The 16,232-nt window shown below is 43.9% G+C and overlaps 1 protein-coding gene across 3 annotated transcripts in view; it reads left to right on the forward strand.

Annotated features, from left to right (window-relative positions):
- The window catches only part of Hydin (HYDIN axonemal central pair apparatus protein), a 358,418-nt gene that overhangs the window by 35,858 nt on the left and 306,328 nt on the right, over positions 1 to 16,232 (forward strand). For all 3 annotated transcript variants that reach the window (XM_042277692.2, XM_015992939.3, XM_076571514.1), the window contains exons 2-5: positions 54 to 211; positions 2,309 to 2,434; positions 11,616 to 11,735; positions 15,095 to 15,229. In XM_042277692.2, the coding sequence (XP_042133626.1) occupies positions 54 to 211; positions 2,309 to 2,434; positions 11,616 to 11,735; positions 15,095 to 15,229 (539 nt within the window). The remainder of the gene's footprint in view (positions 1 to 53; positions 212 to 2,308; positions 2,435 to 11,615; positions 11,736 to 15,094; positions 15,230 to 16,232) is intronic.

Consider the following 16,232-nt stretch of genomic DNA (forward strand, 5'->3'; position numbering starts at 1 on the left):
CTGCTTGCAGGAAGTAACTGATATCTGCTCTAACCCTGCCCCCTTATCTTTAGGTGAACAACGGAGATACCTGAAAATGACAAGTAAAAGACTTGAGGAATCTATGGGGGCTGTGCAGAGGGGGCTGGCCAAAGTGATCACAGGACTGCAGAGCAAAGTCTTGCCTCCCATGAGCCCAAAGGTGGTCACAGAGGAAGAAGTGAACCGGATGGTAATGTATCAAGGAATTTCTGTATCTTATACCTGGTGTAGTATCCTTGGGACAATGTTATTTTGTTCTTTCAGAATATCAGAGAATCACTGTTAATATCATATCAGCCGCTAGTGTGTTGGAGAGCATAAATGCCTTCCAAAGCTGGAGAAGTTCTTAAGCTGCGTATATTCTTCAAGGTGCAGGGCTGGACTGAGTAATCAGTTGGAATAAGAGTTTCTGTCTAAGTCCATTTTCTGTTCCTATAGCAGAATGTCAGAAACTGGACAACTTATAAGAAATGAAGTTTGTTTTTGCTTGCAGTTGTAGAACCTAGTCCATCCAGCCCTGGGTAGCTCCATCTGGTAATGGCCCCATGTGGCAAGCACCTATGTGTGGGGGAGGGGGGAAGGAAGCTAAACTCCAAGAGAACCATTAATTCATTCACTAGGGCTCTGATACATGAACTTGGGGGACACACCCAAATCATGTAATGATGTAAATAAACTTACCAAACTTTTCTGAATGATAGGTAAAGCCATGTGAATTGCCATGTGTATATTTCAACCTTTTCTGAATGGTAGGTAGAGCCGTGTGAACTGCCATTCATGTAGTTTAGTTACAGTCAAATACCAGATTCTCATATGACTCAGCCTAATAATAATAATTCATGCACTGGCAAGAGTTGTTTTTGTAATTTGCAAGGCACAGAGCATTAAAAAAGAATGACTGGTATCTGGGAAAATACGTAGTTTTCTTTTAAAATAAAAATAAGTGTATTTTTAATGAGTGAAAAAATGTTGTGCTAGGAACTGGATTACGAACCACATGCTGTAGAAAACAGTAATAAAAAAGTGTGGTTCTGGCAATGAATGATACTGCCTATGTTTTATCCAATCTCGAGTTGCATTTGAACTAGAAAAATGAAGTCAGTCATTGTGGTGGCTGCTGTTACTTATCTATCAAGGCTCTGACTTTTTGTTTTTAAGAGTTTGTTGTTTTAATTTAAGCCACACTATTGCTGACACCTCTTAACTCTGCCCACTAAGGATCCTGTGCCATCTGCTGCTTGATCCACTGGTATCTGGGAAAATACATAGGAAAACTAGATACCAGTCATTCTTTTTTTAATGCTCTATGCCTTGCAAATTACAAAAAAGAACTTAACACAAGTTGAAAACTGTGTTAGAGGTGATTCTTCAATTATAGAGAGAAGCCTTATGGAAGAGTTCTAGACTCTAACCTAAATCGGCTGACTTACATATTCCAAGTTCTTAGAAACCGTCTTGGCATAGACTCTGCCAATGGTCACACCCTCCTCACATGTAAAGTAGGGCTGGAACAATAAGGACTCTCTAGAACAACAGCCACAACTGCACAACAGTGACAGATTTGGGGTAGCTAATTCTCTGCTGGGCTAGTTTTATTTAAATGACAATTTGCATGTGTTTTCTCATAAAATTTGTAGGTATTGAAACATTTTGTGTTCTGATTTCAGTGTGTGAATGTTATTGGCTGCAAGATCCAGGTCTGACGCAAGCTTGCAGCTCCTGCTGAATGCATCACTGGTTTTTAAGTGGCCGGCTCACACCTCTAAGACCCTTTACATTTTACATTTCCCTTTAGCATGATGTGGTCTAGATAAACATCCCAGCACTCTGCTTGCCTGATCTGTAGGTTCAGAAACAGAGCTGTCTCCAGCTCCTCAGCTTTGATTCTTGCAAGTTGTTTTGTTGTGTGTGTTTTGTGGTTTGTTTTGTTTTGTAGACAGATGTAGAGCTGTCTTTTCAGAAACCTCTTGTGAGCATGGGTGTTCTGCTCTTTGGGCAGATTCTTGTGTAGTTCCTTGACTTATTTTCTCTAGGGTTCCACTGTATGCTTCCCTCAAAACTGTAAGGGATGGGCTAGTGCATGTCACTGTCGGTTGCTGTACAAAGACCTCAGAAGTGCCTGGGATTTCTCGTGTATAATTTAGTCATCTTCAATATTTTATAAGGGAACTTAGTGACATTCCACAATTATCCTGAAAGCTGCACATACAAATTATTCATTACTGGTGCTTAGGAGAACACTTCCTCAGACTAACCATGTTTGAACTGGGCTCTTGTTGGATTCTAGCTGACACCCTCAGAGTTCCTGAAGGAGATGTCCCTCACCACAGAGCAGAAACTGGCAAGTACTCGAATTATATGCCGGCCACAGATCATCGAACTCTTAGATATGGGAGAAACAACACATCAAAAGGTACAGCAACGGCTGGAGGGATGGCTCTGTGGTTCAGAGGGATTGTGGCTCTTGCAGAGGACCCAGGTTCAGTTCCCATGTCAGACAGCTCCCACTGCCTGTACCTTCAGCTCCAGGAGATCTGATGCCCTCTTCTGGCCTCTAAAGGCATTGTACTCATGTGCATAACCCCCCAACACATGCACATAATTAAAAACCAGAATACACTCTTTCAAAAGCACATCAGGCAGAGCATAAACCATGTAAATGTTCGTGACAAGAGATGCTAAATAGAAAGCAGTGTTTCTAGGCTAGCCAGTCCCTTCTGGGGACAGCTCTGTCACTTCTGTCTGTTGATCTCTGTGACCTGGTATAGTAGTTACTATGGTCAGTAAAAGCAAACCTTATTTAAAATCACTTTTGACTAATTCCACGCCTATTTAGTTACTTCTGATTGGTATTTGATACAATTGTTTACGGGGTAAGAGTAATTCCAAGAATTATATCAGCCAAGCCCAATTAAGTTTTCTCCTTCATGTCACAAGCTGTCCGTCCTTCCTGAACTGCCTATGAGTGAAGAAGGAAGGGAGGGAAAGCAGGCATTTGCTGTCTGGTTTTCCATAACACGAATTGCTAAACAGTCTTATTAATTAAAAAAACACAACAACAACCCCAGAGCCAGATATTGGGGTAAAAACCTGAGAGAGCAGAGGAACAGGAAAAGCCACAGACAACCTCACCTCACCGACACCTCAGTTTCCAAAGAGACCTATTTCCTGTATACCCACGCCTATATGCCTTTCTGTTCTGCCATCTCATTTCCTCTTTCCGCCAAGCTACATCACTTCCTGTCCTGTCTGTCTGTCCAGACCTCCAGACCTCTACAGTTAGTGCTGGGATAAAGGCAAGTGCCACCATGCCTGGCTCTGTTCCCAGTGTGGCTTTGAACTCACAGAGATCCAGACGGATCCCTGCCTCCCGAGTGATAGGATTAAAGGCATGTGCTACCACTGCCTGACCTCATGTTTACTATAGTGGCTGGCTTTTTCCTCTGATCCTCATACAAACTTCATTGGGGTGCACAAAGAAAATACCACCACATTTTGGCCCGTTTCTAAGAAACTTTCAGCCTGAAAAATATCAATGTTTCATGTTTCTGTATTCTAGTGTAGGCTACGTGTTCTTGGCTTTAGGGGCAAATAATTAAAAAAAGAAGAACTCAAGACCAGAGAGATGGCCCAACAGTTAAGAGTTCTTGTTTCTTTTGCAGAAACAGGTTCAATTCCTGGCACTCAGGTGGTGACTAATATCCATCTACAGTTCCGGGGCTCCAGTGCCCTCCTCCAGCCTCTGTAGACACTTTGCAAACACAGTACATGCAGTCAAAACCCTCATACACAAAAAATTAAAATTAGTGGATGTTTCAAAATGTCTTATTTCCTACTTTTTAGTTAATTTCTTAAATTATATACCTCACTTTTTCTGTATAAATTATGATACAAATCTCCACTGATGGGATGACTGCAGACGGGCCCCCTCAAAGGGATTCCCAGCTCTTCCCAAGTTATCTGAATTATATTCCACATGAGAATGGATCTCTGAAGCCTTTCTTCTGGCTGCCTAGGATTCACAGGAACATGCTGTGTTTAGCATTGCTATCTTTATAGCATCTGATGATGCTGATGGCATCTTCTTTCCCCAGCAAACACCCTTCACATTTGAGCGGGAACAGCATTTCCCAGAGCTATCTCACCCTCATCATGGTTTTTCCTCTCTTCTGGGGCACTGGCAGAGCAGGCCTGTGTGGCCGGCACATTTAACGTGTCATAGTTTAGTGTTATGCCCTGAGCACTGCTCTGAAGGAGGACCACATGGTTGTGTGTATTTGTGCTCTGGATTTGAACAGTTTCTCTCCCGCTGGGAACCACTGGGCTCCATTAATTCCCTCTAGATGAACTTACAGATCTTGGCTTTATGTCTTTGATAATGTTTGTATATTGTCTTTTTAACTGCAGACTTCTTTCCCATATGATTCTATGTTGGGGTTTCCCCTTAACAACTCCATGGATATTTTCCTTCATGATCTTCTGGCATCAAATGATGCTCACAGAAGTTGCGAAGCCAGCCCACCCCTCCCCCCACAGACAACATTAACATTCCAGCCTGCACACTCTGATTGTGAATTCTTCATTCGTGCTTAATATTTTACTTAGACACGACTGAGTTTTCCCCATGTCACTGTGTTCTTGCTTTATCTGCAGGCAGTTTATTTCTTAAAATTTCCACCATTTTTCATGTTCTTCTGAGTTTTTTTTCCCTTTAGGAGCATCAATTATGGATGTGTTGGGCCTTCCTTGTCTGCTCCTCTGCTCCTGGCATCGCCTCTCTAACCCACTTTTCACTTTGTGTTCATCTGTTTTATTGAAATGACACTGAGCAGGCTGTCTTCTGTGTCCCTTCCTTACCAGCAGACTCTGGTCATCTCCGGTCATCTGAAGCCCTGTCTCTTTTCTGAATCTTGTAATCCATCAGCGTGTGAGCGATCACTCCAACTGTGCTTTCCCAACTTCATTATGGAATCTTCTTTCCCCGAAACTCTCTGTTCTCTCCTAAATTCATTCCTAGATCAGGGCCTCCTAAACATTGTTTTTGACATATGACCCCTCTGTCTGAGAAAATGTTAAGTGACAATCGTAATATAGGCATAGAAGATAGATGTGTAAAACAGGCCTGGGGACATGGCTCAGTGGGTAACGTACTTGCTGAGCAGACATGAGGCCCTGAGTTCTAATCCCCAGAACCCATGTAAAGGCAGGCATGGTAGCATATGTCTTTCTTCCCAGCATTCCCCCTGCGAGACAGGAGCAGAGACGGGAAGATCCCAAGAGCCTGTGGGTCAGGTAGCCTGGTGTGTGCATCAGCAAACAAGAACCTCTCTATCTGAAACAAGGTGGAGACAAGACCTGACATCCCAGAATTTCTTCTGACTTCTACATGTGTACCATGGAACACTCGAGCATGCATTGAACACACACACACACACACACACACACACACACACACACACACACACACATACCATTTGCACATACTAAAAATATTTAAAAATCAAAAACTTTCAGAAAAGGTAAGTATACAAAACAAACATCTGAAAAAAAAAACCCCAAACATCTGATAATAAATTATGAAGAATGGAGTTTGAAGCAACTCTTTGCTGTCTTATCATTTACTTTGATTTTTATTGTACTTTATTTACATATGGTGTGTGCACACGTGCATGCCTAATACTTTGGCATGTGTGCGGAAATCAGAGGACAGCTGGTGGAGTCAGTTCTCTCCTTCCATCATGTGGGCCCCAGAAATCAAACCTAGGTCCTCAGACTTGACAACAAGTGCCTTTACCCACGAAGCCATCCTGCTGGCCCCCAATTTTAATTATTTTTTAAAATATGAAAGCTATTCACATGCTAATGAGATGGATGTGCTTGTTTATTTTTCACCAGGATTTAATCTTGGTTAAATACACTGTAGATGGTGGAGAGGATCATCAACATTTTTCAGAGTTGATTGATATTTTAGTGTCACGACCCTCAGCGCTGAGAATGCTGCTTTTCATAAATATGAAGCGCAGATGGTAGAAGTCTGTTTAGGGCCATTCAGAAATGGTTAGAAATTCCTTCTGAATTCCAAGCCACAATTCATTTAATTATTTTTTTTTAAAAAATGGAACTCAAATCAGCAATGGAAACAATGGATTTTAAAATCATGCAGTCCAGTTCAGACGTGCACTAATTTGACATTTCCATGTTGAGGAGTGATTGCAGGAAGATATTAAAGGTCTTTCTTTTCTGTAAGTAACCATTTCTATAAGGACAGAAAGTGTGATCTTCCCAGTAAAAGCACTGCAGTTCATAGCATAGAATGGTCTTGAATTTGAGCTGCAGGGTTTCAGGCAGCCTGCACTGGCATGGCACAGTGTAGCAGCAGCCACAGTGTGACGTGTGCACATCCATCTCATTAGTATGCATGGTGTTTAGAGCTGAGGCTGCAGTAAAACCATGAGGTGCGGCACAGGCCGTTGCCGCCAGAGACAACTAAGGTCCATTATGCATTTGATTCTGAACTAATTTGGGGTCATACATTCAGAAAACTTTTCCTGTTCACAAGTTTTTCATGACCTCTTATAGTCAGTTATGTGACCCCATATGAGGTCATGGTCCACAGAAAGAAGCTGTGTCTTAGGTGACCTTGTCAAGGAGAATGGCATCTTGGATCCTCTTATCTCTTTTGCTATTTATGTATTTGATGTTGGAGGCGCTGGGATGCCTCACGTCTGTTAGGCAACTGCTTTTCCACTGAGCTGCATCCCCAGCCCGTGTGTTTGATGCCGACCTTCTCATTTATATCTCAAGCTGCATGTTAGTCCCCTGAACTATCAAATATTCAGCTCCGTGGACAGTTGGCAGCTCAAACTTGATATGCCGGAGCTCAACGTGCAGATTTGTGGTCTGTCTCTCAAAGTCTGTGTTTCTTCCACCCCTGCCTCCTGCAGACAGTAATTCCATGTATCTTGTTTTCCAGGCTGCTCTTCAGAGTTCTCTCTAATCTCTCTCTCTCTCTCTCTCTCTCTCTCTCTCTCTCTCTCTCTCTCTCTCTCCCTCTCTCTCTCTCAAAATCCAGCAGAAAGTGCTGTAAACTCCCTGACTTTCACAAATATATCTCAGTCAAACCATTTTTTACCATTTCCTCAACCATTGGTCCAGTTGCTAGCATGTAGACTATCCAAATAGCAACCACGGAAACAGCTTGCTTGCTTGCTTGCTTGCTTGCTTGCTTCCTTCCTTCCTTCCTTCCTTCCTCCCTCCCTCCCTCCTTTCTTTCTTTGGCATGTGTATGTGTGATGTGCACGTGCATGTTTGTGCTTGCATGTGTGTGTGGAGGGGAGTGTGCACATGTGTGTGTGCATGCATGTAGAGATTGACATGAGGTCTTGCATACTCCACCTTATTTATTGAGGCATGGTCTCTTACTTGAACCCAGAGTTCACAGGTGTAGTTAGTCTAGCTAGCCAGCCTGCTCCTGGGGTCCCTCATCTCTGCATTCTGAGTGCTGGGGTTGCAGGTGGCTACCATGTCTGCCGGTGTGCAGCAAGCATTTGACCTACTGAGTCAGCCACCTCTCCAGCCCTCTAGCCTATTTCTATCTTGCCTCTCCATTGCCAGTAATCCACAGTGCAACATGAATGATGATAAAAACGTAAAGGAGGTCTTGGCAAGATGGATGAATGGGTAAAAAGCTTACCATCAAGCATGATGAGCTGGGTTCAATTCTCAGTTACTACCTGGTAGAAAGAGAGAACCAACTCCCACAAGTTGTCCTCTGGCCTCCATATACACGTCACAGTAAGCATTTGTTTGCACACACACACACACACACACACACACACACACACACACACACACGTAATTAAAATGTAAATGAGCTCATGTGACTCCCACATTTAAATTTCCCAGTGACTTCTATTACTCCCACACAATCTAAACTTGACCCTGGGTCCTAAGGCTCAGCATCAGCCTCCCTGCCTCCCTCATGACCTCTTTTCCTTCCTCTGTGTGGCACATTGACTCCTGCTGCCCTTCCTTCTTACCCCTGTTCACATGCAGAACTACCTCTCATGAGAGAATGGGGTGATGGCTGCCCTGCTGAAGAGTGCAGTAGGACAGCCTTTCTGAGCTAGACAGATGTCTGAAGCAAGTCCGACAAAGGTTTGCAAAGGGACATTCCAACTGGAAGGAAGAGCAATTGTAAAGCCTGGGAAGGGACTCACCAGCCTTGCAAGGACAGGGCTGCTGGTGGCTCTCTTCACTAGTATGTGTTCAGCATGTGGGGAGGAGCTTGGCATGTATTGGAAACTTGGTGTTTATTGGAAGGCAAATTTTGTCTTCTCTGTATCCTTGAATATTTGTTTCATGCTTTTTTATTATTTCTCCATTATATGTTTCAAAGTATGGTGAAATGGTGTGGTTAAGATTGTCATTGCTTTGTGTGGCTGAGGATGTAGCCCAATAGCAGAGCACTAGCCTAGCCTGCTCTGGACTTACAGTCAGTCCCCAGCACCACAAAAACAAACAAGCATTGAATCTCCATTGCTTATTGGCAATACAGTCTGATACACATTCTTTACTCGAGAGCTGAGGAGATGGGGCAGTGGGTAAAGTGCTTGCCATGGAAGAAGCATGAAGACCTGAAGTCAGACTCCTGGTACTTGTGTAGAACCGTGCTAGGTACAGCGGCATGCATCCATGACCCCGAGCTGAGGAGGCGAGACAAGTGGATGAACAGAGAGAGCTCCCTGGCCGGTAAGAGACCCCAGAGAGTGATAGAGGAAGACACTCAACGTTGACCTCTGGCCTTCACACATACATACACACACGTGTCTACAAATACATATACCCCAATATACACACGAAATTAAAAATTCTTCATTTGTATCCTTTTCTACTTCTTTCTCAAGTATTTTACGTATATATGTATATATATATCACACACACACACACACACACACACACACGTCTATGTGTATATGTGTTGGCTCAGTTTATCATTATGATTGTTTCTGCTACCCATCTTTGAAGGAAGGGAATCTGCTTGGCCTGTCTGTTAACACTGAGTGATGTCTTGATCAGTAAGGTTCTCAGTAATTCTCAGTGAAGTGTTATGAAGGCTGTGTAAGCTTGTGCATATTTTTTGGAGGGAGGATAGCAGCTTTCTTTTTTAAAATAAAAACTTGTGTGTTGCATCTGTGTATTTGTATATATTATGAGTATAAGCATGTTCACTGGCTCCCTGAAAGGTTACTTACATCCATTTCCTAGTCATTACCTCTCCCTCTTCCTCCAAAAGATTACTAACCTACCCTTCACATTGCAGATTAACTTTTCCTTATGCAAGTGGAATATGACAAGAAGTGCCCTTTCATTTCTGACTGATTTCCCTCATGTCATGACATTGGTCATTACTCTGATAAAAAAGCAAGTATTCAGGGAAACTCATAGCAGTACAGGAGGCCATAGGGCCGTGCCCATCCGGGTCTGCTGTGAGGGGTCCAGCGGGTGCACACAGCCCATGGATGAGCAAGTTCTTAGTAGTGTTGTCTGTATGGCCCAAGTTCATTTAGATCTACCAGATAGTTACCCTTTTATCATTCCTCTCTCCTCCCCTGTATCTGAAGATCTAAGATAAACTTCTCCCTCTATGAGAATACCCTTCAGTGTTTTCCCTTGGACATTGTTAAAATTGTAATTTTTAATCTTCCTAAAAATGTTTCCGTTTGAACTTCTTTGTTGAAGGGAGTTTTTTTAGGGTAGAGAATATTATTTCTGCAGAAGGTTTTGTTTGTTCGGTTTTTTGGTTTGGACATTATTTTCACACCTTTTGCCCTTTTAATTATGTTGAGCAGCCAACACTTTGGCTATGAAATATACTCTCTTTTTCCTGTTAGCATCTCTTGCACATTTTTGCCTCTGTTTCTAATGGTTTTATAATTATCTACCTAGGCATGCATTTTTTTTTTTAATCCTGCTGGAGTTCATAAGGTCTCCTGCATGTTTGTATTGACTCTGTCATCAGCCATGGAAACTTCTCTGGCATTGTTCTAGCGATAATACCTCTTCCCCACCGGTTCATTCTGAGCCTCCAAATGCACATATTCCAGGCCTTTTCATGTATCACCTGCTCATTTTATTTCTCCTGAATTTTCTGTCATCTCAGTCTGTCTTCTTGGTCTGAATGTTCTTCTAACCTAACCTCCATACCAGGAACACTCCAGTTGTGGCTAATCTGCTATTAGACACACACACACCCTGAATCCCTGATTCCCATTATTGTGTGTGGCGTGGAATTTGCATTTACTTTCTTACCATTTCTACCTCTGCCAAATTTTGAGCCTTGTGCTTCAGAGAGTGGATCATACTGCTGTTTCTGTCACCTCTTGTTTGTGCTGGCTTTTTGTGCTGACATACTGTTTCCTCATATTTATGGCCGGCTTATATAATTACAATCTGCAGGGGTTTTTTTTTTTTTTTTTTTTTCATCTTGAAAAGCATTCTTGGCTGTAAGCTATAAAATTTCACAACTGGAAGATTGCATAAATTATCCAAATCCTGTGCTGATGCTCTCTTCCTTCAGAGGGGACCGGGTTGCTGGTGCCAGACTTCCCTGAGTACTGAAGCACTCAAGGGACCCTAGTTCATCCTTATTCTGTGGCACATCCAGCCACAGGTCAGTGAGAGTAAAGCCCATCAGAGTCCTACCCTTCCTAGAAGAGCTTTGGAACACCAGTCTCTGACTCTTAGCCTTGCTACAGGTTCAAGAGTTGTGTACATATCTCAGCCCCCAGTCTAATGCATAGAGGCAAATGTAACCCAGTTGTCTCTATCCCCAGTGCTCTCCATGACCGCTCATCCGCTTTCTCCTGCGGCCCGGCCAGCAATTCCTTGTGATCTTGTTAGCAGTGTGGCAGAGCAGATAGTTGTTGATAGAGCTCTGGAGTTACTCTCGCAGGCCAGCTGGGTCAAACGACCCCACATTTGGATCACAAAATCTGAGTTAGTGGTTTTTATTAGCTTATTTTCTGTTTAACCGAGGACCAAGTGGTCTTTTACTCTGTGTGTGTGTGTGTGTGTGTGTGTGTGTGTGTGTGTGTGTGTGCACGCCTGAATGCACAATAAAGAGTATAGGCCCAAGTTCAGCCCTGGGTGTTGCTCCTGAAGAGCCATCCACCTTATTTTTTGAGGTTCTCTTATCGGGATCTGAATTAGCCGATTAGGCAATGCTGGATGGCCAGGATGCCCCAGAGACCCACCTGCCTTTACCTTCCCAGTCTTGGGATCACAGGCATGCACTATCATGCTTGCCTTCTTATGTATGTCCTGGAGATCAGAACTCATGTCTTCATGCTTGTGCTGGAATCGCTGTCCTTGACTGAGCTCCCAAATTTTCTATCTTGACTCCCAAATTTTCTATCTTCTTTTGTGATGAAGTTAATGAAAACAATCTCACTCATTTTAACTATTGTTATGGTGGTTTTCCCTTCTGAGTGACTCCTATGTTCTTTATTTTAAATAATTAGATCTTTGCACTATTTACCCTAGTCATCTTGGCCATTGTTCACAGAATGAGTAATTTTATCTTTCAATTGCAGTATTCTGGAGTTGACTTGGATCAGGCCTTATTCCAGCCGTTTCCATCAGAAATCATATTCCAGAACTATTCTCCCTGTGAAGTCTATGAAGTCCCGTTGGTGTTGAGAAACAATGACAAAGTGAGTATGTGCGCTGGTGTAGGTGAACTTTTGCAAGATGCTGGAGGAGGGTCCGGTAAATTCTGCAATTCCAAGGGTCTCAGATACGCTCTTTAATTTGATAGGAAATAACATGCAAGCATGCTCTTTGAGTGCAAGTTTCATGAACACAAGGCTAGGTCTGATTGTTGCTGTCTGTATAGTCCAGTGCAGTGCCCAGCAGATGGCCAACTCCCAACATGTGTTCCAGCTTCCCCTTTTAAAGATGTGTTCATTTTTAATTTTATCTCTGGGGGTATTTTGACTGAATACATGCATATACACCACAGGTGTGCAATGCCAACAGAGGCCCTGAAAAGGGTGTCAGATTCCCTGGAACTGGAGTTACAGATGGTCGTGAGCCACTACGTGGGTACTTTGAATCACACCCTGGTCCTCTGGAAGAGCAGCCAGTACTCTTAACTACTGAGCCATCTCTGCAGCCACATGCCCCAACTTCTTGATGCATAAGTGTAGATTTGATGAATGACATGGAGTTCTTGCGTTTGACCAGCTGGGCTAGGTTTTCATTCAGACTGAACAGTTACTATTAATGTGGATATACTCTGCATTGCAGACACCATTATCCCAGTTCAAGGTATCATCTGCTCCAGTGAATAGCAAACATGAGCATTTATCCTTATATTCTGCAAATTATTCTTCTAAATAACTTCTCTTCTATAGCTTGTGATATAGCTCTCCCCTTTTTGTGGTCTTCTCCCTGTTGTATGAAATAGCCTTCAGACATTGTCTACAGAAGGCTTTTCTCCATATCTATGGCATGCTCCTTTGTAATTGCAGTGGAGGATTTCTTCCCCAGCCTTACGTCTTTTTCTTTAGAGATAAACTAGGGCTTGTTTCAAAGAAAAGAATTCAATACCAGAGGATTTCCTTGACACTTGACAATAATAGAAGGAAGGTTCTATGGGAGCTTTAAGCACAGTTAAGTGAAAAAATAAACAGATGGTGTGTGAAGGGGGAGTACCTCAGCAATACTGAACTCCAAGGAAAAGGCAAACAGGAGTCCAGGAGAAGAGGTGAGCTACAAGAAAAATGAGGAAATAAGTCTGTGCAGGGGCCCAAAGCAAGTGGGAGACCTGGAGCTGTGTTCACACAGGAGCTTATTAAAGGACTCAGCGACGCCTTTCAGAGATCAATGGGTGACTTCGTGCCCGCAAAGCCAGACTCTGGGGACAATGGCACATTTCGAGTTTGGCTTTGTTTGCTGGTTTCTGGCTGCAGTGCTGTTAGCAAGAGAAGCTCACAGCAGAAGCTGAGGGTAAGCAGAGCGATGAGAGAGAGCTGAAGGTGCCCAGGGTCACGTCCCCAGGCCTCAAGAAGAGCTGCACTCTGTGACGTGGGGCTGCCAACAGGTTCATTTTCTCATCTAGAATTCTCTTTTCTCCTCCTATAACTGTTTTACACTTGTCAGGTATTATTAGGCTAGTAAGGATGGAGTAGGCCTAGTGTCTGGATCCTTAGCAATTCCTCCTGACCCTACACAAGAAGTGATTATCAGTAGGTATGTATGAAGAAGTCGGGGTGAGGGAATGTATAAATTTCATCTTCCAAAGGGCACAGTTTTCATGGATAACCCAACACCTCTTGGGTGAGATTCAGTCAAAGCATTGACCCCTGGAAAGTCCTCAACCAAGGAAAGTCCAATTATTGATAAGCAGATAGCTTTCTCCGGGATAGGCAGGTGTGTTCTCACGTGAGTCACATCAGGTTGTGTGCTGAGAGGCAGAATAAGCTCTCCTCTCCTTCCTGACATACAAGTGCCCATGGCGACCAGAGGGGTCGAGTGCCCTGAATCTGGAGTCACAGTCAGTGGGTGCTGGTACCTGAGCACGGACTCGTAAGCACTGAGCTAGCTTCTCCCTGGCCAAGTTATGCTCTTTACAAAGGAAGCACGACGCACGTTCTGCTCTTTTCCTGTCTGAAATGTGGCCCTGTGCATGTGTGTATGTGTCTGTCTGTCTGTCTGTCTGTCTGCCTGGTCTTTCTGTTTGTCTATTTCTGTCTCTCTGTCTGTGTCTCTGTCTCTTTGTCTGTCTGTCTGTCTTTATCTCTGTGTATGTCTGTCTGTTTCTGTCTCTTTGTCTGTCTCTCTCTGTCTCTTTGTCTGTCTGTCTCTCTGTGTGTCTCCCCAGGGTCTCACTATATAGACAAGCTAGCTTTGAGCATCTGTCTACCTCTTCCTGAGTGTTGTGCATAGGCCCGCAGCACTACACCTGGCCCAATGCCAGGTGTTTCTTCTCTCCCCACTCTCTGCTCCTAAGATCTCTCTCCATCCTTTCTGTGTTTCTTTATCCATAAAACATTTCACAGTCATGGGAGTTCTTTTCTATTTTTCACTTGTGACTTCAGGTCATCCTTTAACGAGTTAACTTACCTTTCTTTTATTATTTTGAGTCATAAAAAAAGTCTTTGTCAAGCAAAGTGACACACATCTGCCATCCCAGTACTCACAAGTCTGAGGCAGGAGGATTGAGAGTTTGAGGCCATCCTGAGTTACATAGGAAGACTTTGTGTCAGAAACCAGAAAATCCAAACGAACTCTCCACTGGTGTTTTTATGTGTGTATAGAACCTCCGCCTCTGACCACTCCCATTTGCCCCGTGATTGCATTTGTTTATACAACCTGGGATAGAGCTACGTAGCTCTGGGCAAGACCAGGGAGCAGAGGCTAAAACGTTAAAAGAACGAGAGACAGTTTGAAGCTGCCCTGAGATCAGCCAAGGGTTATCCATCTATGTTTTGTTCTTACTTCTTGGGGATGTTCCCATGAAGACAGCGGGTGGAGTTAGGCTGGGACTGCCTCCCAACACCCATTGCTTGGTGGGGCTGACCCCCTTTCCTCCCCTGTGGCCTGGGAATTATGGCAAAGCTCAATAGCCGTTGTGAGAATAGAGTGGCGCATCGTGGCCTGGGAATGGTCCCAAGAGCACTGTGGGATATCTTTTCCCTAAACACTTTCCAAATGTTGAGACACGCATTTCAACTCTGCTGTTTGAGAGAGAACTTAGCTTATTGAACAGTTCATTTTAGAAGATAATCATTTCAGCTATAACACGAACAAAGACATGGCATACTAACAAAAACTAGTAATAATAATAATGTTGGTAAAAGTAGAGTCAGTATGTCTTAAAGACTGTCAGAGCCCTGAGGATAAAGGTAGACCCCACCAGTTCCCTTTTCAGTTGAAGCAAGTGAACTCCTGATCCAGGCCACACAGAGCAAGGAGTGGCTGAAGCCTGACAGTGTTCCACTCTTTTTCTTGCGCTCTTCTTCCGCCTCTCCCTCATACATGGTGTCACCAACGTGTGTTTCCCCTGCAGATCCCAAGGATGGTAAAAGTTGTTGAAGAAAGTTCACCTTACTTTAAAATCATCAGCCCCAAAGACATCGGCCACAAGGTCGCCCCGGGAGTGCCGTCTATATTCCGAATCCTCTTCACTCCAGAGGAGAACAAGGTAATAACACTGCTGGTGTCTCTAGCACCGTGCCATTCCACTCTAGACACTCACGGGGCTGCTGGTGTTCACGGTAGTGTTGGTGGTATTAGCAGTGGCCTGTGCTGAGGGTCATGTTGGTGGTCTTGATAGTGGCAGTAGAACTGGTGATGGTATTTTGTTGTTGATGGCAGTTGTATTAGTCTGGGTTTTTGTCGGTAGTTTTATTATTGTGATGGAATGGAATACCTGAGGGTGGGCATGCATGTGGACGAGACTTATCTAGCTCCCTGTCTTAGAGGCTGACACTTGAATCAGCACAGCTCTAACTGCAGCAAACTCCATCCACTACCTTAGCGGAGTCACTGTAGCATGGATCTTAAGAGGTCTTATTAATAAAAACAAACCTGGGCCAGGTATTGGGGTGAACGCTGGAAGATCAGAGAAGCAGAACAAGCCACAGCTACCTCACCATGCTGATTCCTCAGCTGATCCTGTTTCCTCAGACTGGAAGCCTCATAGATCTCGGCTGAACTGCTACTCAAAAGCCTAAAAGCTTAACCAGGTTCTAGTTCCTGGTCCTCACACCTTATATACCTTTCTGCTTTCTGGGATTAAAGGTGTGAGTCACCATGCCTGGCTGTTTCCAGTGTGACTTTAAACTCACAGAGATCCGGATGGATCTCTGCCTCCCAAGTGATAGGATTAAAGGTGTGTGTGCCACCATTTTATGGCCTCTATATCTAGTGGCTGTTCTGTTCTCTGACACCAGATAAGTTTATTAGGGTGCATGATATTTTGGGGAACATAATATCACCACAAGTCACCTCATGGTTGGTGGCATCATCTGCAAAGGGGAGATGTGATGGGAACTTGCCAAAGGACCAGCAATGACCTCCCCCAGTCTCCACCTCTCGAAGGGATACCACCTCCCCAAACCATCTTGCTGAAAACCAACCTCCCACCCAGGAACCCGGAGGACAAGCCGTGAGCAGAACTGAGCAGCAGAGTTTGCGTTGGTTGG

The sequence above is a fragment of the Peromyscus maniculatus genome, chromosome 5 (assembly GCF_049852395.1).
Source record: "Peromyscus maniculatus bairdii isolate BWxNUB_F1_BW_parent chromosome 5, HU_Pman_BW_mat_3.1, whole genome shotgun sequence".
NCBI classification, from domain to species: Eukaryota; Metazoa; Chordata; class Mammalia; order Rodentia; family Cricetidae; genus Peromyscus; species Peromyscus maniculatus.